At 56.0% G+C, this 25,930-nt stretch overlaps 1 protein-coding gene across 4 annotated transcripts; it reads left to right on the top strand.

The window, feature by feature from the left end:
• The first annotated feature begins 236 nt into the window (after positions 1 to 236).
• On the top strand, positions 237 to 25,654 carry PDZD4 (PDZ domain containing 4). 4 transcript variants are annotated; one of them, XM_050775316.1, is made up of 8 exons: positions 237 to 560; positions 19,293 to 19,528; positions 20,516 to 20,606; positions 21,031 to 21,129; positions 21,714 to 21,776; positions 22,242 to 22,343; positions 22,642 to 22,752; positions 22,949 to 25,654. In XM_050775316.1, exons 1-8 carry the CDS (start codon positions 501 to 503, stop codon positions 24,494 to 24,496), a joined length of 2,310 nt encoding a protein of 769 aa, XP_050631273.1. In that variant the 5' UTR covers positions 237 to 500; the 3' UTR covers positions 24,497 to 25,654. The 4 variants fall into 4 exon arrangements, with proteins under 4 accessions (XP_050631273.1, XP_050631272.1, XP_050631275.1 ...); XM_050775315.1 differs by having other exon boundaries at positions 19,293 to 19,546; XM_050775317.1 differs by lacking the exons at positions 237 to 560; positions 19,293 to 19,528 and adding an exon at positions 19,607 to 19,991.
• Positions 25,655 to 25,930: the final 276 nt, after the last annotated feature.

The following is a 25,930-nucleotide window of genomic DNA, read 5'->3' as shown; positions in this document are numbered from 1 at the left end:
CCGCCGCCGCGCCGCTGCCCCCCTGTCGCGGGCGGGCCGGGCCGCGGCGCCGAGCGCGAGGGCCGGGCTCTCAGGGCTGGCGGCCATGGGCAGGAGCCGGAGGCGGCAGCGGCAGCGGCGGGCCCCGCGGGCGGGGAGGCGCGCGGCCCACGGCCCCTGACGGCCCCTGACTGCCCCTGGCGGCCCGGCGCGACCCCGCGCTCCCTGGGGGGCCGTAGCCTGGCAACGCCCGGCGCGCCAGCCCATCCCCCGCTGCCCTTTTTCTCCTGGCCGGGTGCGAGGGAGCATGCCCGCGCCTGGCCTCGGCCAGCGAAGAGTTAACCTGAGGGGCGAGCCGCTGCCCCCACCTCGGGGGCGTGCCCCCCTCCCCCGCTAGGCGGCCCGCCCCCCGCGCCAGGGTATGGCCCCCGGCCCTGGCCCGGGACCCGAGGTCCCGCGCCCGGGCCAGTGAAAGGCGTCTTCCTGTTCCCACCCTCCGCCTCCTCTCGCCGGCCAGCACCATGGGATGTAATATGTGCGTGGTCCAGAAACCGGAGGAGCAGTACAAAGTGATGCTGCAGGTAGGGCTGCCAGCGCTGCGGCGGGGGCGCGGCCCTCCGCGGGAAGGAGCGGGCCAGTGGGGAGGCCCGGAGCGGCGGAGCGGCGGGCGTGGGAGAGCGGGAGGGCTTGAGGAGGAAAAGGTAGTGTGCCGTCCGCACCCTCCCATCCTGGGGCTGTTGAGTGTTGTCGCTCCGTGGAAACCAGCCACGGGTGGGGTGGGAAGTTGGGGTTGGCCCGGGTGGGGCGCGCTTCCGTCCCGGGAGGCGCGGTGCGGCGGGCGCGGGATGGAGGTTGCATAGCAACGAGCGCAGTTCCCCGCACACGCTCTCCCCGCAGAACCCAGGGCGGGGGAGGGAGCCAGGCTCCCGCCGTGCGGGGGGGCGCCGAATCTCGATCCCGGCGGGCCTGGAGCGTAGGAGTGCGTGGGCGTCCCCGGGCGCGGTCCAAGTCCGGCCGGGGGCTGCGTGCCCACCCGGACACCCACTCCCGCCTGGCCCTGCCCGAACGTTGGGCTCCCGGGCCTTGGGCGTCTCGGGTGAGTGGGCACCGCCGGGATCAGCGGGTTGGGCTCTCTGCGGGTGGCAGTGCTTGACCCGGCTTTGGGGGGCGTGGACCAGGAAGGCCCCGCAAGGAGGGAATGAGACGCGGGGCCCCGAGCTCGGACCTGGAGCCCAGCCCCGCGGCCCGAAATGGGGCTTCTTGCCTGTGCGTGGCGTGACTACGTGAGTGCGTTCCTGTGCCCCGTCTCTGTGTGCGCGGAGGCTCCCCCGGCCCCGCATTTGTGTACTTTCTGTGTGCACCCTGCAAACTGTCTAGAGAAATGTCCCGGATGCTGTGGGCTGAGACCCCCTAGGGCTAAGTGGCGGGAGGTCAATGTCAAGGCACCCAGGAGCAGACAGGGCTCAGACAGGTATGCGTTTAGTGGCCTGGATTCAGCTCCCGGGTTTATTGGTCTGGACTGGGAAGGAATCAAGTGCTTTGCAAAGAAGGGTGTTGGCTTGGGAGAACGTGGGGGAACCCGTGCAGGGATCGGCGACGACTGTGGGGGTGAGGGGAGGCGGGGCGGGGCGCGGGGAAGAATTCCTAGGAATCCGGGGACTGACTTCACGCTGTGAGCCGAGCTCTTCTGGCCACCTTGTGCGGGAGCGGAGGGGCAGGGCGGGGACGCAAATCTTGCCTCAGCCTGGCGGAACTCCGGGTCCCCTCTCCCCGGCCCTTCTTCGGGGGTGCGCGGGGTCCTCGGCTTCTCCCGTTCGCTGTCCTCCGCCTTCTTCCCTCTCAGTTCCTGGCTGCCACTCCTCATCTCTTGTTCCCGCTGTTTGGAAACCTTGTGTGGCCATTGCCAGCCCCCTAGCGGGATAGGAATGCGACCGAGAGGGCGTCCTGTGGAATCCGTGTTGGATTCCGGGGCTGGGATGGTTAGTTGACGGGGACTCTGGATCCCATCCTACTGCTTCCTTTTCGGGAGTTATTCCATCAAACGGCAAGCGATTTCTCCAAGCGATTCCTCCGGGGCCGTCTTGACTTTCCTGGAGAAGGATTGGTGTCGCTCTTCATTTAAGGCCAACCTCGTGGGGACGCGTGGATAGGGGAGAGCGACCCGAGCTGCACCCCAGGCCTGAAATGAGCCATGGAAAGACACCGGTAGCCCTTGGGGCTCCCCACAGCCCTCCGGGAAGGCCTCAGCAGGTCGGGCTGGGCCTGCCTTCAGGGAGGTGAACCTGGCTGGGCCCTCCTTGCTCTGCGCCCTAAGCTCTCCCTCATAGAATGGACTTGCCCTCTCCAAGGAGACCCGCCAGGAGGAGGGCCACTACCGCATGCGCCCTCTGTGCGCTTTCCTGCTGGGCTCCCTTTGAAAACTCCCGTGGAAGTTTGGCTGCAAACTTTCACTTTCTACATTCCTCCTTGGCCCAATCAGAGCCGGGATTTTAGGAGGAGAACTATCCTTTACAGCTGAGAGAAAACAAGAGGACTGAAAAAAGTGGATACGGAAAGCAGTGCAGGCCATGAGCTGTCCCAGGGGACTGCGCTTCTGGAGGTGGAGGCATCACAGGTCCCAGCCTCTTCAGAGGAGAAGGCGCTTTTGTTCTAAAAGACTGGTCAGCTTCTGGGACCCCGTGCCTGCCTCCCGGCCAGCTTAAACACGGGTGCTCCCCCATCTTCAGGCGACACTTCTCCCTGTCTCCCCTGAATAACCTCATCTGCACCCCCTTGGGCCTCTGCACCTTATCAGGGTGAGACACTTCATGGGTCTGATTTTCAGAAAAAAGCACAAGTGCATCTGCAGCGCCTTCCATATACAATCCACAGAGGCCTGGGACCCCCAGGCTAGGAACCCCCAAGTCTCTAGCCTAGCGTTGTGTTCCAAGCCATTTTCTGCCAATGACTCACAGCACTTCCAAAATTACAGCTGTATTGAGCTATAATTCTCCTACCGTACAACTTACCCTTTCGAAGTGTACAACTCACTGGTTTTTAGTATATTCACAAAGTTGTGCAACCCACACCAGTAATTCCAGAACATTTACATCACCCCAGAAGAAACCCTGCACTCATTAGCGGTCACACCTCCATTTCTCCTACAAACTTCCTAGCCCCTGGCACCCACCAGTCTACTTCCTGTCTCTATGGATTTGTTTATTCTAAACGTTTCATAGAAACTGACCTTTTGTGTCTGGCTTTCATTAATCATAATGTTTTCAAGGTTCATCCATGTATCAGTAGTCAATTTCTTTTTATTTCCAAATAATATTTCATTTTGTGATGTACAACATAATATTTATCCATTCGTCAGTTGATGGGCATTTGGGGTGCTTCCAACCCCCTTGGGCTGTGTGGAATCTCAGCTCACTGCAAGCTCTGCCTCCCGGGTTTACGCCATTCTCCTGCCTCAGCCTCCGGAGTAGCTGGGACTACAAGCGCCCGCCACCTCGCCCGGCTAGTTTTTTTGTATTTTTTAGTAGAGACGGGTTTCACCGTGTTAGCCAGGATGGTCTCCATCTATTGACCTCGTGATCCGCCCGTCTCGGCCTCCCAAAGTGCTGGGATTACAGGCTTGAGCCACCGCCCCCGGCACCCTGGTCTACTTGTATCTGTTTGAATCCTTGCTTTTAATTCTTTGGAGTATTTGCCTGTAGCCATTGAACTGCTTTCCACAGTGGCTGGAACAAGTTTACATTCCCACCAGCAACATATAAGGGTTCCAATTTCTCTGTATCCTTGCCAACAGTTGTTATTTTCTGGGTTTTTGTTATGGCTGTCCTGCTGGGTGTGAAGTGGTATCTCATTGTGATTTTGATTTGCACTTCCTGTTAGCTAAATGATGTTGAGCATCTTTTCTTGTGCTTGTTGGCCATTTGTGTATCTTCTTTAGAAAAATGTCTGTCCTTAAGCCAGCGCCACACTGCTTTCATTACTGCAGTTTTGTAGCAAGTTTTGAAATAAAGAAATGAGAGTCCTCCAACTTTGTATGTCTTTTTCAAGACTGTTTTGTCTACTCTAAGTCCCTCAAATTTCCATATTAATTTCAGGATCAGGTTAATTTCTGGAAAGAAGCCAGCTGGCATTTTGATACAGATTGCATCAAATTTGTGGATCAATTGGGGATTATTGTTCATGAGCATGGGGTATGTTTTCCATTTATTTAGGTCTTTAATTTCTTTAAATGATGTTTTGCACTTTTGTTAAGTTTATTCATGAGTATTTTCTTTATGATGCTATCGTAAATGGAATTGTTTTCTTAATTTCACTTTCAGCCTTCTCATTGCTGCTGTATAGAAATACAATTGATTGGCCGAGCGTGTTGGCTCACGCCTGTAATCCCAGCATTTTGGGAGACCAAGGCGGGTGGCTCACCTGACGTCAGGAGTTCAAGACCAGCCTGGCCAACATAGTGGAACCCCGTCTCTACTAAAAATACAAAAAAATTTAATGGGGCATGGTGGTGTGTGCCTATAATCCCAGCTACTTAGGAGACTGAGCCAAGAGAATCGTGTGAACCCCAGAGGCAGAGGTTGCAGTGAGCTGAGATCGCACCACTGCACTCCAGCCTGGGTGACAGGGGCAGGACTCTGTCTCAAAAAAAAATTGATTTTTATACATTGATCCTATATCTTGCAACCTTACTAAAATTGTTTATTAAGTATCATTTGTTTAGCAGAGTCCTCAGGATTATCTGCATATTAGGATCATGTCATTGGCAAATAGAAATCGTTTTTCTTCTTCCTTCCCAATCTGGATGCCTTCGATTTCTCTTTTTTTTTTTTTTTTTTTTTTGAGACAGTCTCACTCTATCGCCCAGACTGGAGTGCAGTGGTGTGATCTCGGCTCACTGCAACCTCCGTCTCCTGGGTTCAAGTGATTCTCCTGCCTCAGCTTCCCATGTAGCTGGGATTACAGGCACTCACTACCACGCCCAGCTAATTTTTGTATTTTTAGTAGAGACGAGATTTTGCCATGTTGGCCAGGCCAGTCTCGAATTCCTGGCCTCGAGTAATGCTGCCCGCCTCGGCCTCCCAAAGTGCTGGGATTGCCACTGTGCCCGACCCTTCGATTTCTTTTTCTTGTTAATTTGCTGTGGCTAGAGTCTCTAGTACAATGTTGAATAGAAGTGCCGGTGAAGTGTCTTTTCCTTGTTCCTTATCTTAGAGGTAAAGAAGCCTCCAGTCTTTCACTAGGGAGTATAAAGTTAGCTGTGGCTTTTTCATAGCTGTCCTTTATCAGTGTAAGGAAGTTCCCATTCTATTCCTAATTTGTTTCTATCATGAGAGATGTTGGATTGTGCAGTGCTGCTTCTGTGGCTAGTGAGATGACCACATGGTTCCTTTATTCCACGGATGTGGGCCGTCACAGGCACTTTCGTGTGTCATGTCGGAACCTCAGCCCCATTCCTATATTCCAATCATGTCCTCCTAGTTCGGAAAAATCTGGGACCTCCCCTGAAAATGGGGGATTACTGCGTGTTGAGCTAGGAAAAGGAAGCAGGCCGGTTGCCCAGAATGGAAGACAGGAAGCAACATGTCCTCAGCTCCCGAGCCTTTTCTGCAGCCCATGTCCCTCCACTGCCACCGGGCCCCCTTGTCGTATATCTCATCATGGTCCACACTCTGCTGAACTTGTCTCTCGGCCTTGGCACTCCCTCTCTGACACCATGATGTGCTTGCTAGCATCCGGGCACGCCGGAGATGGTCAGGGGATAAATCCCTGGTGCTTGGGACTGGCCTCCCGCCCATCCTACTCAGGCTTTACAAGGGGAGTGGGTCAGGACCACCTGTCTTCCCTCCGTCCACATCGGGGGAGGCCAAAGGACACCTGGCCAGCCCTTCTGGTGGTCTCCTGGGCATTCTTGCCTAAAGCACCTACATGTGAGCCCCCATGGTGCTGGCAGCCATCCTGGGTGCAGGGCATTCACTGCAGACAGGGCCTTGCCCCCTCCCCCAGTCTCCCCCCCACTTTTTTTTTTTTTGAGACAGAGTTTCACTCTTGTTGCCCAGGCTGGAGTGCAATGGCATGTTCTGGGCTCACTGAAACCTCCACCTCCAGGGTTCAAGCGATTCTCCTGCCTCAGCTTCCTGAGTAGCTGGAATTACAAGCATGCGCCACCATGCCTGGCTAATTTTGTATTTTTAGTAGAGACGGGGTTTCTCCATGTTGGTCAGGCTGGTCTTGAACTCTCGACCCCAGGTGATCCACCCGTACCGGCCTCCCAAAGTGCTGGGATTATAGGAGTGAGCCACCACACCTGGCCCTAGGCTCCCCTTTTAATAAGAGGGAGACCATCACCAACACGTAGGCAACTGTGGGGGGGAGAAAGTACTGCTTGAGTGCAGGAGCAAGGGTGGCAGCCAGTGTCCCCTCTTCAGCGACATCTTCCTCCAAGCTGCTCTCCCACCCACCGAGCAAGGTGGCTTCTCTGGCTCCCTCCCGCTTGCACAGGGGCTTCCCGTGAGCAGGGATTTGGATCTGACACGGGCAGTCTGCCTACCCACCCCACCAGCACCAGATGGTGCCAGCATACCCACGCTGGCCTCCATCCTTCCAGGGAAAGCTGGTCTCTCAGTCAGCTGGTTCTGCCACAGAAGCTGCCTGGGGAAGCAGCAGGCTCTGAGAAAGTCCTTGTGGAGTGGAAGAACAGAGGGCCGGACACTGAATTCTGACTGCCACCTTCCGGACCAGGTCATCCTGCTCTGTATCGTTGTTCCAAGATTGTAGAATGCCCTTTCCCCTCTCACCTCGGGGTTCCTGAGGACTGTCCAGTCCGCTGAAATGAAATTCGATAGTGCCAGAGAAAAGATTTGTGGTTGCAGGGATGGGCAGAGGGGCACGAGGACACTTTTGGGGAAGATTAGAAATGGCCACTGTCCTGACGGTGGTGACGGTTCCCCAGGTTCATGTATGACATATGAACACCTGCCCTCTGCACACTGAAGATGTGCAGGTTACCACCCAGTGACAAACCTCACCAAAGCTTTAGAACAGGAACTCCATGGCCACATGCACGCATCCCGGGGAGAAAGGCGTCCCTTCCTTCCTTCTACTTCAGGGGCCCTGCCAGAGAAGGCAGTGCAGCGTAGAGATAGGAATGGAGGCAGTCACCAACTGCCAGTTGTGTGGCCAGGGGCAAGTCGCTGCATGGTCCACTGGCTCAGTGACTTGGTTTCCTCACCTGTGAAATGGCAGTGAAAAGAGTGCAGGCCTCCGAAGGCCATTGTGACAAGGAAAACAGATGATGTGTCCCACGGGATCTCACTGGGTGGAGGGGGGAGTTGCTGCCCACAGGCCATTCAGTTGGTCATTAAGAAGTGCAAATTGGCCGGGCGCCGTGGCTCACATGTAATCCCAACACTTTGGGAGGCCGAGGTGGGTGGATCATGAGGTCAGGAGTTGGAGACCAGCCTGGCCAGCATGGTGAAACCCCATCTCTACTAAAAATACAAAAAATTAACCGGGCATAGTGGCTCATGCCTGTAATCCCAGCACTTTGGGAGGCCGAGGCGGGTGGATCACCTCAGGTCAGCAGTTCGAGACCAGCCTGACCAACATAGAGAAACCCCGTCTCTACTAAAAATACAAAATTAGCCGGGCATGATGGCGCATGCCTGTGATCCCAGCTACTCGGGAGGCTGAGGCAGGAGAATTGCTTGAACCTGGGAGGAGGTAGAGGTTGCAGTGAGCTGAGATCATGCCATTGCACTCCAGCCTGGGCTCGAAACTCCATCTCAAAAAAAAAAAAAAAAAAAAAAAAAAAAACCAAAATACAAAAAATTAGCCGGGCATGGTGGCATGCGCCTGTAGTCCCAGCTACTCGGGAGGCTGAGGCAGGAGAATTGCTTGAACCCAGCAGGTGGAGGTTGCATGAGCCAAGATCAAGCCACTCACTCCAGCCTGGGTGACGCAGCGAGACCCTGTCTCAAATAAATAAATAAATAAAATAAAAATAATGAAAAAGGAAGTTACATGGAGAAGGCCTTACATCTGGGTATGTCACAGTTAATGCCCAGTGACAGAAGAATGTCCGGTATTATTCTGAGAATTTCTCTCAGGAAAGGGACCTCCAAGTTTTGAAGAAGTGTGACATAGTATAATATTAGTTAGGACAGCCTGGGCAACATATTGAGACCTCATCTCTACAAAAATAAAAAATTGCTCAGGCGTAGTAGCTTGCACCTCTAATCCCAGCTACTGGGGAGTCTGAGGCAGGAGGACTGCTTGAACCCAGGAGTTGGAGGCTGCTGTGAGCCATGATTGCATCACTGCACTCCAGCCTGGGCAATGGAGCCACACTGTGTCTGGAAAAAAAAAAAAAAGAAAGAAAGAAAGAGAGGGAGAGAGAGAGAGAAAGAAAGAAAACAGATGGACAGGGAACAAAGCGGAGGCATATATGGTCATTTTGCCCAGGAGTTAGGCGAGGCTGAGCAGCCTGGGACTGGACAAGATGTCCTCCCTTTCAGTGCATTCTGCCTGTCCTCATGGCTGCTTGGAGCATTGGAAATGAGAAACGCTGCAGAGGGAACATTGCTTTGATTGTTGCTAGATGTGAACTGTGCCCTTAGCCAGTCAGGTTAGCCTGAGGTGGGTGGGAGGATGAGTTTAGTTGCTGGGCCACGTGCCTGGAAAGCTGTGAACATGTACCTGAAGGTTGATCTTGATAATGGCTTCCGGAAGTGGTTGGCTTTTCCTGTGCAAGGTGTGGGACACTCCTCTTTCCTATCTTTTTTTTTTTTTTTTTTTTTTTTTTTTTGAGACAGAGTCTGGCTCTGTCACCCAGGCTAGAGTGCAGTGTCGTGATCTCGGCTCATTGCAGCCTCCGCCTCCTGGGTTCAAGCAATTCCGCCTCAGCTTCCCGAGTAGCTGGGATTACAGGCACCTGCCACCACGCCTGGCTACTTTTTGTGTTTTTAGTAGAGACAAGGTTTCACCATGTTGGCCAGGCTGGTCTCAAACTCCTGACCTCTAGTGATCCGCCTGCCTTGGCCTCCCAAAGTGCTGGGATTACAGGCGTGAGCCACCGCGCCCGGCCTCCTTTCTGCTTCTGAGCCAGGACTACAGAGGTGTCTGAGAGGCCATCACTCTCCCAGAAAGGTGGGGGCCAGGTGGATTGATGAGACTTCAACAGACCCTGTGATTCGGGGAGAGAAGGGGAAGTGAGAGGAAGGAAAGATGCTTGCTTCGTGCAGAATGCCTTCCCTGAGGTCTGTCCTGGTTCCTCCAGGGTGTGCTCTGAGTCAGTACAGCGCCACCCTCCACCGGAAGTCCTTGTTAAAGTGCACTTTCTGACTGAGCCACCAGCATGGGGCCTGGGATTCTGCACTTCTCACAAGCTCCCAGGTGATGTGGAACCCACTGGCTGTGGGTAGCTAGGGCCTTGGGTAGGGACCGGGAGTACGTCCGTGGTAGCCCCAAACCACACTAACATGGATGGCGAAGTGAGCTGTTTTTGTTTTGTTTTGTTTTGTTTTTTAACAAATAAGAGGGTGAGGCCTCACCCCACACCTATTAAATCAGAACTTCCAGGGGTTGTTGCCTACGTGGGGTCTTTACAGGACATAACTTGTTCTTCCCTGCCATGTGCAGCTAACTAACCCTCCTTCCCTGTCACCGGCACCCCTACCAGTATACATGTCTCTCATGGACACCCAGACGCCCCTTCCCCCTACTAACTGCTCAAAGGCCTTTGAGATGAAACCCTCCCATGTTTCTCTCTCTTCTGTCCCCAGGCAGAAAGGGCGGACACAGAGTTATGGCCGGGGGTGGTGTGGCTTGCCCAGGCGGCCACAGTTGGGAGCGTGGGCAGCCATGCTACTTGTCGGGCCTGTCACCTCTTTGTCCCTTTTAGAATTCTTACACATCGGTGGAGACATTTTGCAGCCACCAGTGCAGTAATTAATTCAGGCAAAGATCATCACTGGATGCCAAAATCATTAGATGTAAGGTTGTTGGGGACAGAATATTCACAAAGTCTCCAAATATTACCCCAGATTACCTGTGAATCAGGAAGGGAAACTGCGTCTTTACAGGCGAGAGATCTGGCAGCCGCCACCTGGGCCATGTGATCAAACAGCCTCCTCAACAGTGGGGCAGCCTGACCCTGCCAGCCGCCAGATGCGGGGCTGGGGAGGAGACATACAGCTTCTCCTGCAAGGTGCTCTTTTCAAAATGCTCATCCTGAATCTCACCGCGGGAATGAATCAGGCAAATTCATACTCTGGCACATTCTATAAGGATTGGTCTCTTCCAAGAAGTCATTCTCATTAAAGTAAATATACATATATATATATATATATATTTTCTAGATTAGAGAGGAGACATAATAACTAGAGACCTAACAACCGAATGTAGTATGTGTGCTTCTTGATTGAATCCTAGATTTTTTGTTTGTTTGTTTTGTTTTTGAGATGGAGTCTCTCTGTGTCGCTCAGGCTGGAGTGTGATGGTGTGATCTCAGCTCACTTCTACCTCTGCTTCCCGGGTTCAATTGATTTTCCTGCCTCAGCCTCCCAAGTAGCTGGGACTACAGGCTGCACCGCACCACCATGCCCCGCCTTTTTTTTTTTTTTTTTTTCTCTGAGACGGAGTCTTGCTCTGTCACCCAGGCTGGAGTGCAGTGGCACAATCTCGGCTCACTGCAACCTCCTCCGCCTCCATGATTCAAGTGGTTCTCCTGCCTCAGCCTCCTGAGTAGCTGGGACTACAGGTGCAAGCCACCACACCTGGCTAATTTTTGTATTTTTAGTAGAGACAGGGTTTCACCAAATTTGCCAGGCTGGTCTCGAACTCCTGACCTTGTGATCTGCCCGCCTCGGCCTCCCAAAGTGCTGGGATGTACAGGCATGAGCCATTGTGCCCAGACTCAAATCTTAGATTTTTTAAAAAAGCTGTAAGGGTGTTAGTGGGACAGTTGGGGAGATGTGAGGCTGGCCCATTGTATGAGTGTGGAATTCCGTGCCAAGGGTGTTGTGGTTCCACGGAGAATGGGACTGGTGGCATCTTGCTTTCAAATGCTTCTGCAAATGTGTGTGTAGAAACCCGGAGAGCAGGTGTGGGGAATCTGCAGATGTTCCCACATGCTTGTGGGCGGGCAATTTTCAAAATCCCGAGCTGGGGAAACATGAATGGGGACTTTGCTGGGCCACTGAGTAGGTGAATGTAGTGAGCTTGCGGCTCCTCCTTTCTCCTCCGATGCTCTCCCCGTTGGAAGATCCCCCTGATGCCTGACTTGGCCCGGAAGCTACAGTCACAACTGCTTCCAAGGTGTCCTGGATAGTCCAGACGGCAGAGCTGAGAGCCAGCAGGTAGGTCAGAGCTCGGCCCGGGGCAGAGGATAACTTCCTGTCTCTGTCCTTCCCCAGCCTGTTTCCTACTCTACATCTGTAGGGTAAGGGGAGTCCGAACGTGGCAGCCACGGGGGCCCCTGGAAGTGATGTGGCTTCACTTCCCATCCCGCGCGTTACCAGTGAGAGTGAAAGAGGTCGCAGGCGCCGTGTGACAAGCACTCGGGATTGCGAGTCTCCCAGGCCACAACTGTTTTCTTAGTCTCTCCGGTCTCTCTTCTCCGCTTCCCAGAGATTCCTGATCAGCAAGAGGGCGGCGCGCCCCACCCGGCTGTGGGCCTGCCACCGCTGGATGCGGGAGGGTGCCTGGGGCAGGACCCGGAAACAGAGCTCAGCCTCCGACGGAGGTGGCGGGGCCGGCGGGCAGGAGTCCTGCTAGTCCAGCCACCAGCGTGGCGGCGCAGGGACGAGTGTGGTCCGCCCTGCTCCCGCGGCCGCCGCCACCCCGCCGTTGCGGCGCGCTCTTTGTCTGCGGCTCCGGGCTCAGGGGGTGGGGCGAGCGCGCCTGGGGCCCCGCCCTCTCCACCCTGGGCGCCCCGCTTCGCGCCTCCCCTAAGGCCCGCCAGTCCCTTGCCTTGCGGGAGATCGTCACCCCACAGCGACTGCCCATGGGGCCGACTTCGCGTGATGCCTGCCTGGCCTGCCCCGTGTTGCCCCCTCCCCTGTCCCTGTGTCCCCCTCCCCTGCCCGCATGTCCCCCTCATGCGGGGAAAGTGGTGCCAGCATTTTCCCTGGCCTTGCGAATTGCTCTTTCATTGGTACTCAGCCGCCGCTCTGATGTCCCTGAAAACCCAAACGAGAGCTCCTCTGCCCGAGCTGCCCCTGCTCCTTCTCTGCAAAAAGCTCCAGAAGGCTGTGTCGATGCAGGTCGAGCTTCCCCACCCGGCCCCCTCCCACCTTTTAGCAAATCCAGAGGTCACACTTTCCGCCCTCCTCTCCCGGGCTCCGACCCAGTGCATTGAGCTGCTCCTCAACTTCCCTCCCGGGACTTCCTAGTCTCTCTCCCCAGCCAGCTCAATGTCAGGGTGCCCCAGGACTCTCCTTGGGCCTCTCCTGTTCTTGTCTACATTCACTCCCCAGGTGAGCTCCTCCAACAAATCAGGAAGGAAATAGATCTGTATGCTGAAGAGTCGCCATAGGGCACATCAAGCTCCTGGCTGAGCCTTGTTGTGCTCACAGGCTGCTGCACTCCCTGGGGCAGCGGAGTACCAGGGACTTGTATTTTCATCTTTGTGCTCCTCTGCCTCCTCAGTGTTATTTGAAAGGAAATGGCGACAAAATCTATCGCGCTAGCATGGGATGGAGGAGGGGTCTTTGTGAACAGGCTTTGAGGGTTTGCTTGGCTGCCAGCTCACTACCCAATCAACAGGGTTGACTGCCACAGGGTGGCCTCGCTTAGGGGAAGCATGATGCCCAGCATGTGGTCAGGATGGCACAGGAGCACTGGAGAAGATGAGAGTCACTGGGAACCCGGACGAGGGGGGACAAGGGGCATTCGAGTGGGCTTCAGGTACGCGAAGCGTTGCAAGATAAAGTGAGTTTCTTCTGGATTGTTCCAAAGGAGGGAGGTTGCTCTCAATGAAGGAAACATTCAATAGTGAGAGTTTTGTGATAATGAGCTCAGTCAACAATCCCCACTCTCCACATACTAGAAGCAAAGTGGATTTCTTCTGGATTGTTCCAAAGGAGGGAGGCTTGCACTTGATGAAGGAGACTTTTTTGGGGGGGAATGGGGGGTGGATGGAGTCTCACTCTGTTGCCCAGGCTGGAGTTCAGTGGTGCAATCTCAGCTCACTGCAGCCTCCACCTCCCAGGTTCAAGTGATTCTCCTGCGTCAGTCTCTCAAGTAGCTGAGGTTACAGGCGTGCACCACCATGCCTGGCTAATTTTTGTATTTTCAGTTGAGACGGGGTTTCACTCTGTTGGCCAGACTGGTCTCGAACTCCTGACCTCAGGTAATCTGCCTGCCTTGGCCTCCCAATGTGCTGGGATTACATGCGTGAGACTCCGCGCCGGGCAATTTTTGTATTTTTAGTAGAGTCTGGGTACATCAGACCCAGGGGCTGGGTCATGCCTGTAATCCCAACACTTTGGGAGGACTAAGCAGATGGCTTGAGCCTAGGAGTTAGAGACTAGCCTGGGCAACATGGTGAAACCTTGTTTCTTCTTTTTTTTTTTTTTTGAGACGGAGTCTCGCTGTGTCGCCCAGGCTGGAGTGCAGTGGCCAGATCTCAGCTCACTGCAAGCTCCGCCTCCTGGGTTCACGCCATTCTCCTGCCTCAGCCTCCCGAGTAGCTGGGACTACAGGCGCCCGCCACCTCGCCCAGCTAGTTTTGTTTTTTTGTTTGTTTGTTTTTTGTTTTTTGTATTTTTTAGTAGAGACGAGGTTTCACCATGTTAGCTAGGATGGTCTCGATCTCCTGACCTCGTGATCTGACCGTCTCGGCCTCCCAAAGTGCTGGGATTACCGGCTTGAGCCACCGCGCCCGGCCTCCCATTTCTTATTATTGTTTTTTAAAAGATAGATCAGATAAATTACAGGTCATTAATATATATTCAATAAATTATGGAAATATATAAAATTTTAATTCAGCCAAGAAACATTAAACTTTTGTCTTTAGCAAACTGCCAGGAGTTGGGATGGAAGTAGAACTCAGGGTGAAGCTCTCTTGGGGTTTGTAGTCTAACGAAAGGGAGGTAATTAGACAATCACACATAAAAGGCTGAGCTCCGGCCTGGGTACCTTGAGGCCTCCTGGACTTGCTGTAGCATCTGGAGAAGTATGGGGCATCATCTAGCGTTACTTAGCACCAGCACTGGCACCCAGCCTTGATGTGGGCCCTGTTGGCCTGAGCGTTTTTCCTTGAAGAAGGTATTAAAGGCAGATTGAAGCCGACTGTGCCCACCCGTCCCCGACGCCCTTCCTCTGCTTGCCTCTCTGCCATGTTTTCCACCAAGTACATACTATGAATAAGCATGTGCGCCTCCATTAACCGCACATACAGAATGCCAGGAATTGTTTGTTTGACCGCTGGCAGACCTTTGGGCTGTCCCCGGTGTTTGGCCGCTGTGGCCTTCATGCCCACATCCTCCTGGTCCTCCTGGTGGCGGTTCTGAAGGGCGTCTCCTCCTATCTCATGGCTCCAGGTGCTTGCTGGTGGGTCCCCTTTGCCCTGAGCACCTGTTGATATCCTTTGCCCATGTTCTTCTTGAGTTGTTTGTGTCTGTGTTTTCTTCTTGTTTTGTAGGAATTATTTGCATATTCTGGAAAATCCATTATGAGGTCCGTGCATTGTAAGGCTCTCTGAGCCCGCCTTTATACTGCATTTAGGGTGTCTTTTGTCATCTAGAAGTTTTACATCTCTTCCATTATTGCTTGCCCATTTGAAATATTGAGAATTTCATCTCTATCCCACACCGTAAAGATATTGTTCTCTTGTTTTGCTTTGTCCCTGTAGGTCTTTGATCCAATTGGAATTGCTTGGCCAGGGCTTGGACTAGGTCTTCTGTCTTGGTGGGGCGAGCTCCCAGGGTATGGAAATGTTTGCAGGTGGGGCAGGAGCGAGAGTCTGGCGGGAAGCAAGCCTGGGGTTGGCCATGTTGAGTGTTTGTGCCTTTTAGAGACTGGAGTGGTCGAGTAGGCAATCTGAAAGTTGGGGCATTACAGGGGTGGCTTTACCAGTGTGCTACGTCAGGATGGTTGGGGGGTGGCGGGGGCAGGGCTCTGAGCAGAACTGGAAGAGCTGCTGTTATCAGAAGGGCCACAATGTGGCTCCTTACCATGTGCCTGGCCCTGTACCTCTATGCTCATGGCCCCATATTGTCCCACCTTGTTGGCAGCCCTTAGCCCCTCCCCAGAGAGGAGCTCATTTCTTCCTTGGGGGTCCAGCATGACCTGATGAGGAAGAGAGAGAGAGAGAGAGAGAGAGAGAGAGAGAGAGAGAGAGAAGGCTTCAAGAGCCAGTGGCTTCCCCCCAAAGACTTGCCTGGCTGTCACAGGCGATCACTCTGATTGCTGTTGATATGAGGTGCTGAGGCTGTGCATGCGCCCATCCCCCTCTTGACATCCCAGCCTCCACCAGCCCGCCCAGCAAGCGCTCCTCAGTTTCCATAGCAACACTGCTGCTGGGTAATGATTCCAGGGAGAAAGGCATTCCTGCGTTCTCTGTCATCTCTGTCACCTGAGCATCCCGCTGCCTGCTTGCTGTCCTGCCCCGGGAGTTCAGGAAGAAACCCTGAGGACAGCTCCGAGCCCTTCTGCTTGTGTTTTGGCTTCTCCTCAAGGGCAGTGGTAAGCTGGTAAATGTTCCCAGACAAAAAGCCCTGATTTGGAGCATTTGCCGATTTCCTTGGTGTAAATGCTGCCACTATAGCCGATTTCAAGCCACCACTGCGATGTCACTGAGCTTGGAGTTGGGGGGAATGCACACACCATCAGAGTATTCCCACCTCCCACGCCAGATGTGAATAACCCCAAGAGCACAGATGACAGAAAAGTGTAGTAAGATAATTAGACAGTGATGTGTTCCGAGGATTTATTGACTTTGTTGTTAATATCATTCAGTTACCTGTACATTTCTACAGTTACAATATCAATAATGGCTGTGTTTGACAACTGGCTCCCAAATTTCCCAGCTTCAGTTGGCTCTAGTCACTGCTGCTGAGAGTGTTGAGGCCATTCCGTCACGTCCCTTTGTCTACAGCCTTCCTGAACCCACACTCTGCTGCCGCCCACCCTCTTCCATCCTGCCTTTCTCACTGCAGCCTCTCCACCAAGCACAGCGTGCCCTGTCCCGACTGACATTCTTATGGTCTTCCAACAAATACCTTCTTAGCTGAAAGCTGTTTCCTTTATAGTCTTTGATCCAGAAATTGCACCTCAAGAAATTTTATCCACTTTGACAACCACTGGTTACACAAAGATTTAAGTATGAAAAATGTGCAAAATGCACCCCGAAATGTGTCTTTGCCACATTCTTTATAATAAAAAATCAAAGCCAGCCTTAGTGATGTGATGATGAACATGATGGTCCACTGGTGTGGATGGACCTTAAGGGGCCTGCAGCTGCAAAATGGCACAAATAGAAAACAGACTGGAAGGAAATAGGCCGCATGGCCGGGTGCGGTGGCTCATGCCTATAATCCCAGCACTTTGGGAGGCTGAGGCAGGAGGATTACTTGAGGTCAGGAGTTCGAGACCATCCTGGCCAACATAGTGAAACCCCATCTCTACTAAAAATACAAAAATTATCCAGGTGTGGTGGTGGGTGCCTGTAATCCTAGCTATTGGGGAGGCTGAGGCAGGAGAATCACCTGAACCCAGGAGACAGGTTGCAGTGAGCCAAGATTGTGCCACTGCACTGCAGCCTGGATGACTGAGCAAGACTGTCTAAAAAAAAAAATAGCTGGGCGTGGTGGCACACACCTGTAGTCCCAGCTACTTGGGAGGCTGAGACAGGATAATTGCTTGAGCCCAGGAGGTGGAGGTTGCAGTGAGCCAAGATCGTGCCACTGCACCTCAGCCTGGGCAACACAGCAAGACTCCATCTCAAAAAAAAAAAAAAGCCCCAAAAAACAAAAAATGAACATGTGTTTCTTTTACAATCAGACAAAACTGATTTTGACAACAAGCTCTTTTCAGAATATGAAAAATTTGGGGGAGAAGGGAGACATAGAAAACTTCAATGATTATCTACAAGGACATAAGTCGAAAAAAGGTAACGCAGGAGCCACTGCTGAGGCCACAGGGGTTCTGAGGACAAGCTGGGCTCTCCTGTGATATCTGTCTTCCTGAAAAGACTCCTACAGCGGTGGTTCTACTGTGTTGCAGGCACTAAGACAAGATTTTGCCGTCGGAATTGATACCTCTGTGAGAAACCCGGGGAGGGAGGTGCTGCCCTGAGAATGCAGGACAGAGAGTTCTTGTAAACTTGCTAATATTCGCACAACTCGGAAAAGCAGAGGACTCTGTGCAGCCGCAGCCACCTCTACCCACGCCCAGGGCTCTTCTGCCCTCTCATCTGGCACAAGCTCCCAGCCTGCTCCATCCCTGGGTGGACTCTGAGTCCTCTCCGTGCTGACTGGGGGCTTTGCTTCCAACTGCAAACCAACCTCCCCGTGTCTTTTCTTGGCCCTGCTCCCTTTGCCTGATGGAGGCCAGCTGCCCCTGCTCCAGAAGCCTTCTCTGCCTCCCGCCGAGGCGTGCATGGCCGGCCATGTGCGCTCCCTTACCTGTCCCCACGCTCACCTGTGGGGCATAGCCATTTGGGCACAATGCTAGTGTGTAGCCTCCCCGGGCCCAGAACAGCCCTTCCACAAGCCACTGGGCCCATGAGGAGACCCTGCACACCTGCCTCGAGAGCTGCCTCCTCCTGGAAGTGCTTCCTGCTGACCCTTGCTGGCCCTGTGGCACGTGCCCTGAATTCTGGTGGAGTCTGTTCAGTCCTTCTTGGTCCTTAGTCATTCATCCCTTCTCTACTTGCCTCCCTTCCCCAAGGAGGACTTGAAGGTTGCAGCATACTGTCCCAGGGTGCTGCGGAAGCAGCCTTCGACCTTGTGGGCACTCCTTGCCTCACCAGCTGCGCTGTACATAATGGGCTTCCTTCTGCTCCCCTCCATCGTCCTTCCTTCACCCCCACAGCATCCCACAGAGCTGCTCAGGTCCCGCTTCCACCTTGGGCCCTGGCCCTCGATGGCCGCCTCCTCCCTGACCCCTCCTTCTGGCCACCGGGCAGCCTGTCCTGGCTCATGACCTTGACTCAGCGCCACCACCTTGCTGAGCTTGCTGACGCGGTTTCCTCATCTGCAATAATGGCATCTCCCTCAAGGTTGTTGGGGATTAGGATTTTGTGGGGGACCCACATCAGGGGTCTTTCCCAGAATGTAGCACATGGCACGTGCCCAAAAAACAGTGGTGGCTTTTTTTTTTTTTTTTTGGAGACGGAGTCTCGCTCTGTCACGCAAGCTGGGGTGCAGTGGTACAATCTCCGCTCACTGCAAGCTCCGCCTCCTGGGTTCATGCCATTCTCCTGCCTCAGCCTCCCGAGTAGCTGGGACTACAGGCGTCCACCACCACGCCCGGCTAATTTTTTTGTATTTTTAGCAGAGACGGGGTTTCACCGTTTTAGTCAGGATGATCTCAATCTCCTGACGTTGTGATCAGCCTCCCAAAGTGCTGGGATTATAGGCGTGAGCCATCGTGCCCGGCCCAGTGGTGGCTTTATAAGGACCACTTTCCTGGCACCTCTTTTAGGCTACTTTGCAGTTCCGGGGGTTTCTTGTATGTCAAAGCCTTTTCTCTTGGGCAAGTCAGTTGCCGCTGTGAGGATACAACACCATATCTTTAGGCATCTTCCTACTTGTCCCCTAACCTGACCCTGGCCCTCCCTAGTGAGTAGACATTTGTTGAGAGACTCAGCTCATCTGAAGAGTCAAGGTCATCCTCTTGCTTGATGTTGAATGAGCACAACACAGATGCTCACTGAGTGTTGGCTGTTATGGTCCAGTCAGTGCTAAGGAACTCAATGGGATCTTCTTCATGCTAGCTCTGGCCTTAGTGCTGCCCTAGAAAGAAGCGGGTCCGGATGGGGAGAGACCAGGAGAGCTCAAGCAGAGTCTGGAGGACGTTGTAGGGTGGTATCACAGCCTCCAGACCCAGTGCACAGAGGCTGGGTCCCCCAGCCCTTGGTGTGACTTGGCGATCCCCAGCTGGCCTTCAGTGGGATGAAGGCTGAGCAGTGGGGCTTGCCTGGGAACGGGGGCACCAAAGGTAGCCAGGGCTGCAGACAGAGAGCAGATTCCTTGCTTGAGTGGATTAGGGTGCTGGTTGTCAGCCCAGGTCCTGCCAGCTAGGGCCTCTGCCTTGACCTCACAGGGGAGGAGTGGGCCCTTGAGGGTTCTCACAGAGGCGTGTCTCTGCCGTAGGTGAACGGGAAGGAGCTCTCCAAGCTGTCTCAGGAGCAAACTCTGCAGGCCCTGCGCTCCTCCAAGGAGCCCCTGGTGATCCAGGTGCTGAGACGCAGCCCCCGCCTCCGGGGGGACAGCTCCTGTCATGACCTGCAGCTGGTGGACAGTGGCACTCAGACCGACATCACCTTCGAGCATATCATGGCGCTGGGCAAGCTGCGTCCGCCCACCCCGCCCATGGTCATCCTGGAGCCGTACGTCCTCTCTGAGCTGTGAGTCGCCCTCAGGAGGGCCCCGGGCCCTGCCTCCAGAGAGGGCAGGCCACCTGGGGTGGCCATCTGCACACCACCCTCTTGGGCAGGAAGCAGGCCCCTCGGCCTCCAGAGCTGACCGTGGTATCCGAGGGCTCCAAAACCTCCAGGCCTCTAGCCTTGGGCCGGGCTCCAGAAGGTGCCCCGTTGTATCTACCCCCAGGGCCGAGGGAGGACCCTCCTGTCCGGGACGACGCTGCCGGAAGTGCCAGGGTTGAGGGCCTCAGCTCCTACTCCTCCATCCTCTCTCCTCTGCTGCCTCACAAGCATCACTCCTTGAATCTTCTTGCATCCCTTGTCTGTCTCATTCCTCTACCTGCTCTGAATTTCCTCCATCTCTTCGGCTTCTTTCTTTGGCCTGACCGGAAGAAGGGCCTTTCATCCAGGCCTGGTGGCTCATGACCGCGTGAGCGCTGCCTCATTCTGCTAATCTTAGCTCGGGCTGTGGGGAGGTAGGCCACAGGGCCATGAACAGCCAATCTTAGTTTTGGGGCCAGGAAGGCAGCCCCTGGAGGTAGGGTGGGCCTCCCTCTGCTCTGCAGAAGTCCTCCAGGGCCTGGATAACTCCTGGGGGCGTTGCATGAGTGGGGCCAGTACTGGGCGGGTGGGTGGGCACCTAGAGATTGGAGAAGTCAGTCCCTGCCAGCTGGTGTGGTTGGAGGAGTCTGGTCTGCGGGACGGGCGAGCTAGGCATGTGCAGGTCCTCCGTGTGGATGCCGCACACTCAGGTGCGAGAAGTGTCCCCGGTCTTTGCATGGCTGCATGTTGCCCAGGAAGGAGCTCTGCAGGAGGCAGCTGGGCCACCCACCCTTGAGAGCACAAGCAGAGCAGGTCTCCGTGCCAGGCACGCTGGGATTGGCCTGCCTGGGAGCTGGGGCTGAGGTGTGAGAGGACAGCCAGCCGGTCTGACCCCCACCTTCTCCTGGGCAGCCCCCCCATCAGCCATGAGTATTATGACCCAGCGGAATTTATGGAGGGCGGCCCGCAGGAGGCAGACCGCTTGGACGAGCTGGAGTATGAGGTGAGCCGGGTGGCCAGGCTAGGGCCCGCAGCCAGCTGTGGCAGCCGCCCCGACGCCTGCGTGCCTTCCTGCCCAGGCCTGACCCTGTGGCCCTTCCGGCACGTGTCTGGCTGAGTCAGGGAGGGTGCGGGTGAGGTTACATGTTCCGTCCATGTTGGTGAGTCCACGTCCCATGCATGTCTGTCTTCTGTGTCCTGTGCCTGTGTGTGTGCCTCGCGCATTTCCTGGGAGGGAGACCACTGAGTACATGCGCCACGTGGGATGGTAAGAGAGACCCTCAAAGCGGGGACTGGAAACTGAGCTCAGGGGTCCCAGAGGAAGCTGAGGGGCTGCGGGTTGAGGGGCTGGGCTGTGCTGCCTGCTCCCTCACTCACGCATTTCTGGGGCTTTCTACCTCTGCTTCCTCCCGGACCCCTCGTGGCAGGAAGTGGAGCTGTATAAAAGTAGCCACCGGGACAAGCTGGGCCTGATGGTTTGCTACCGCACGGACGACGAGGAGGACCTGGGCATTTATGTCGGAGAGGTATGCAGACGGGTATGCCCCAGCCCCGAGGCCCCTCCATGTGGCCTGCCCATGGCTCACAGGCTGCCCGTGAGGTCCCAGCTAGCAGAGACAGGGCATCACAGCTAGGGTACTGTGTGGTGAGGCGAGGATGGTCGACGGCTTCAGCCACTGTCCACTGAGGCAGTCATCTGCAGAAAGAGGCCTGTGTCCGGGTGGGACAGCAGATGGGCCTGAGAACGAGCAACAGGGTTGCTTTCTAGTCTTCTCCTGAACCCATCTTGGGCAGATGGCCCCTCGCTCCCCTCCCTACTAGCAGCATCCCACTAAAGCCACCCTTCCAGATGGACAATGTCCTACTTCCCACCAATGCCCAGGGCTGACCAAAAGCACAGGCTTCCATGCAGAGGAGCCTAGGAGTGCCAGGGGCAGGGGCAGGGAGAGGCGACTACTCCACAGCCTCTGCCCCTGCTTTCTGGGACTCGGGGCTGGAAGGGGAGCCAGAGAGCCTTCAGCTTGCTTTGGAGGCCCCTGAGGTGAGCCTGCTCCCTTCTACTGAAAGGGCATGTTAGGCACCAAGTCCCCAAGATGTGTGTGTCCTGCAGGTAAATCCCAACAGCATTGCAGCCAAAGACGGCCGGATCCGTGAGGGAGACCGCATCATCCAGGTGAGCACTGGCAGGCTGCAGGCCTGGCCCAAGGCCCTGCTGCACCTGTCGGCCCAGCTACCTCTCTTTAGCCAGTCCCTAGCTCTCTCCCACTAAGAGCCAAGCCTGAGGCCCAGCAGCCTGCCATGTCCCAAACCCAGGCTGAGTCTCATCTCTCTCCTGCCCACTCACCCCAGTGGCTCCCGTGTGCCTATGGGATTTGCTGGCATCCAGGGCCCCTGCTGCTCTGAAACCTCCAGACCCCTCTCCCTCTGCTCCACTCCATGCTGTCCTGAGCACACATTGGTTCTTGCAAGAGCCAGGCCACCCTCTCCCTGGTACCCTCCACTTAGTTACATCCTCCCGGAGCTCAAGCCCCAGCCTAGCCCAGCGGAGCCCAGAGTGCTTGGGCTCCCTGCACTCGCCCAGGGTCTGCCCTAGGGCCAGCCCTAGCATCCTTGTTGATTGTACCCTGGCCTGCCTCAGATTAACGGTGTGGACGTCCAGAACCGGGAAGAGGCGGTGGCCATCCTGAGCCAGGAAGAGAACACCAACATCTCCCTGCTGGTGGCCCGACCTGAGAGCCAGGTGTGTGTGCCTGGCAGGGCGACCCAGGGCCACGACATCAGGCTTTCTGTCTTGGAAGCTGCTGGCCGTGACTAGGGCACAGATGTGCCAACAACCTGGAGTTGATGGAGGGCGGGTGGGCAGGGGTCTCTCAGGGCCCGTTTCCCCTTCTGGCCTCTGAAGGCTGAGTGGGCTGGGACCCTGCCCCCCAGGTTGTTGAACTTCACTGAAACAAACCAAGTGTGGGGCCCAGAGCAGACAAGAAGGGTATATGGGGAGGTCCTTGAAGCTGTGGGGACACCAGGGCCTGTCTCCACAGCTGGCGAAACGGTGGAAGGACAGCGACCGGGATGACTTCCTGGATGACTTTGGCTCTGAGAATGAGGGGGAGCTGCGTGCTCATAAACTGAAATCACCCCCTGCCCAGCAGGTGAGGAAGGAGAAGGGCGCTGGTGGGGAGGGCAAGAAGGAAAGAACTGGGTGGAAGGCGCTGAGGCTGTGCAGGGTCTCCCAATGCTTGGCAGGAAAATGAACCAGGTCTGAAGCCCTTTCAATCCTCCTGTGACATCCCGTGACATCCCTGTCCATGGGGACCTAACTGAGCGGTACTTACCTTTCTGCTGTAGCTCCGAAACGAAGAGGAGAAAGGGGCTCCCGACGCAGGCCCAGGCCTGAGCAACAGCCAGGAGCTGGACAGCGGGGTGGGCCGGACTGACGAGAGCACCCGGAACGAAGAGAGCTCTGAGCACGACCTGCTGGGGGACGAACCCCCGAGCTCCACCAACACCCCGGGAAGCCTGCGCAAGTTTGGCCTGCAAGGGGACGCCTTGCAGAGCCGGGACTTCCATTTCAGCATGGACTCTCTGCTGGCCGAGGGGGCGGGGCTGGGAGCTGGCGACGTCCCGGGCCTCACGGATGAGGAGTATGAGCGCTACCGCGAGCTCCTGGAGATCAAGTGCCACCTAGAGAACGGCAACCAGCTGGGCCTCCTCTTTCCCCGGGCCTCCGGAGGCAACAGTGCCCTGGACGTCAACCGCAACGAGAGCCTGGGCCACGAGATGGCCATGCTGGAGGAGGAGCTACGGCACCTGGAATTCAAGTGCCGCAACATCCTGCGGGCGCAAAAGATGCAGCAGCTGCGTGAGCGCTGCATGAAGGCCTGGCTGCTGGAGGAGGAGAGCCTCTACGACCTGGCGGCCAGCGAGCCCAAGAAGCACGAGCTGTCTGACATCTCCGAGCTGCCTGAGAAGTCGGACAAGGACAGCACCAGCGCCTACAACACTGGGGAGAGCTGCCGCAGCACCCCGCTGCTCGTGGAACCCCTGCCTGAGAGTCCCCTGCGGCGGGCGGCGGCCGGCAACTCCAACTTGAACCGGACCCCTCCCGGCCCCCCTGTTGCCACCCCCGCCAAGGCAGCTCCTCCACCGGGGAGCCCCACCAAGTTCCGGTCCCTCTCCCGGGATCCTGAGGCCGGCCGGAGGCAGCATGCGGAGGAGCGCGGCCGCCGCAATCCCAAGACCGGGTTGACCCTGGAGCGCGTGGGCCCCGAAGGCAGCCCTTACCTCTCGCGGCGCCACCGCGGCCAGGGCCAGGAGGGCGAGCACTACCACAGCTGCGTGCAGCTGGCCCCGACGCGAGGCCTGGAGGAGCTGGGCCACGGTCCCCTGAGCTTGGCCGGTGGCCCTCGGGTGGGTGGGGTGGCGACCGCGGCCACTGAAGCACCGCGCATGGAGTGGAAGGTGAAGGTGCGCAGCGATGGAACCCGCTATGTGGCCAAGCGGCCCGTGCGAGATCGGCTGCTGAAAGCCCGTGCCCTGAAGATCCGGGAGGAGCGCAGCGGTATGACTACCGACGACGACGCAGTGAGCGAGATGAAGATGGGCCGCTACTGGAGCAAGGAGGAGCGGAAGCAGCACCTGATCCGAGCCCGCGAACAGCGGAAGCGGCGCGAGTTCATGATGCAGAGCCGGCTGGAGTGCCTGCGGGAGCAGCAGAATGGCGACAGCAAGCCCGAGCTCAACATCATTGCCCTGAGCCACCGCAAAACCATGAAGAAGCGGAACAAGAAGATCCTGGACAACTGGATCACCATCCAGGAGATGCTGGCCCATGGCGCACGCTCGGCTGATGGCAAGCGGGTCTACAACCCTCTCCTCTCGGTCACTACTGTGTGAGCTGCCCGGGCGGGTGCACGGCCCAGGCCCAAGGAGCCCCCTGGGGCCCCGGCCCTCACTCTCCTATAGAGATTGTGTGTGTGCGCGCGCGTGCTCGCTGTGCGCATGCACACACCTCCCCGTCTAGGTGTGCGCACAGGGCTTTGTTAGCAGAGAGAAGCCCCTGAGGAGAAGGGACGCTTTTCTTCTTTCTGCCCAAGTCAAGTGACCACGCTAGTGGCCAGTATTGGGGGCACACCTGTAATGGGCACCCCTTCGGCTGTGCGTGTGCATTTCCCATTCCCCATGCTCTTGCGTGTGCTTGCACGTGCACGCACACACACACCCAGTGATCTCTCCACCCGACCCGTGTACTTGCAGACAGGGAAGTTGAGCTGAAAGGAGCACAAGAGAGTGTCCGGCTTCGCTGCTGAGCTCGGCCTCTCCCCGCTGCAGTTATTTGTAGACAAAGGCACCCCGATTTTTGTGGTTTTTCTCCCTTTCTGTGCTTGCCAATAGTTGTTTTGTTTTGTGGACCTGACCTGGGGGCTGGCAGCTCCTTCAGGCAGCCTGGCAGAGGTGGAACTCCCCCCTCCACTGATGGCTGGGAAGGGAGTTGGGGAGGAAGACCGGGAGGGAGGGCTGGGGATGGACGGGAGGGAAGGGGAGGGAAAGGTGGGAGGAATGGGAAGCAGCTGTTCTGGTGGCTTCCACTCTGAGGTGTGGGAACGGGGAGCTTTTGGGGGGCACCTGTTTCCCCAGTGACTGAGAGAGAGAGCAAGACTGCAGGAACGGAGGGGTCTTGCAGGGTGTCCACCAAGAAGTCACAGAGCCCGTTCTGCGCCCCACACCATCTGGAGCAGGGGCTTCTCTTCTGAATGAACTGAAGAAGGTGCTTAGAAGGGGTCTAGAAGCCAAGCCCCGTGAGCAGCAGTGGAAGACCTTGGGCCATGCGGCCTGGAGAGGACTTGGTGGCGATCCGCAACCTGGACCCCAGTAAGGTGGTGGGCTGACTGGGAAGGAGAGGCCCCCAGCCTCCTCAGGATTTGCACGTGTGAACTAGGCTGCCTGGGGGTGCCCCTCAGGCTTGGAGAGCCCCAGATTGGAGGCAGACAGGCTGCACCACCCCTTCCCCCTGCATCTTGAGAATAAAGCAAGCTGCCTTTGTACTTGGTTGAATCGTGGCCTCCCTGTGTTCATTCTTATTGGGCTGGGGAAAGAGTTGTCAGTTTGGGGTGGGAGAAGGAAGAGGGGGCAGGGTTAGAGTCAACTGAAAGCCATGCTGCAGCCCTCGGTTTGTCTCGGATGTCAGGAGCAGTGACTGTGACCTCCCATGGGCAATTGTGTGGCACCCCAGGAGGAGATATACCAGAGTCACCTGAGTCATTTCAGAGGTGTCACAGTCACAGGGTGGTGACCAGATGCAGAAGGCTGGCAGAAGCCTGACTTCAGACT

This window comes from Macaca thibetana, chromosome X, assembly GCF_024542745.1.
Source record: "Macaca thibetana thibetana isolate TM-01 chromosome X, ASM2454274v1, whole genome shotgun sequence".
NCBI classification, from domain to species: domain Eukaryota; kingdom Metazoa; phylum Chordata; class Mammalia; order Primates; family Cercopithecidae; genus Macaca; species Macaca thibetana.
This window is presented reverse-complemented; position numbering and strand designations above follow the sequence as displayed.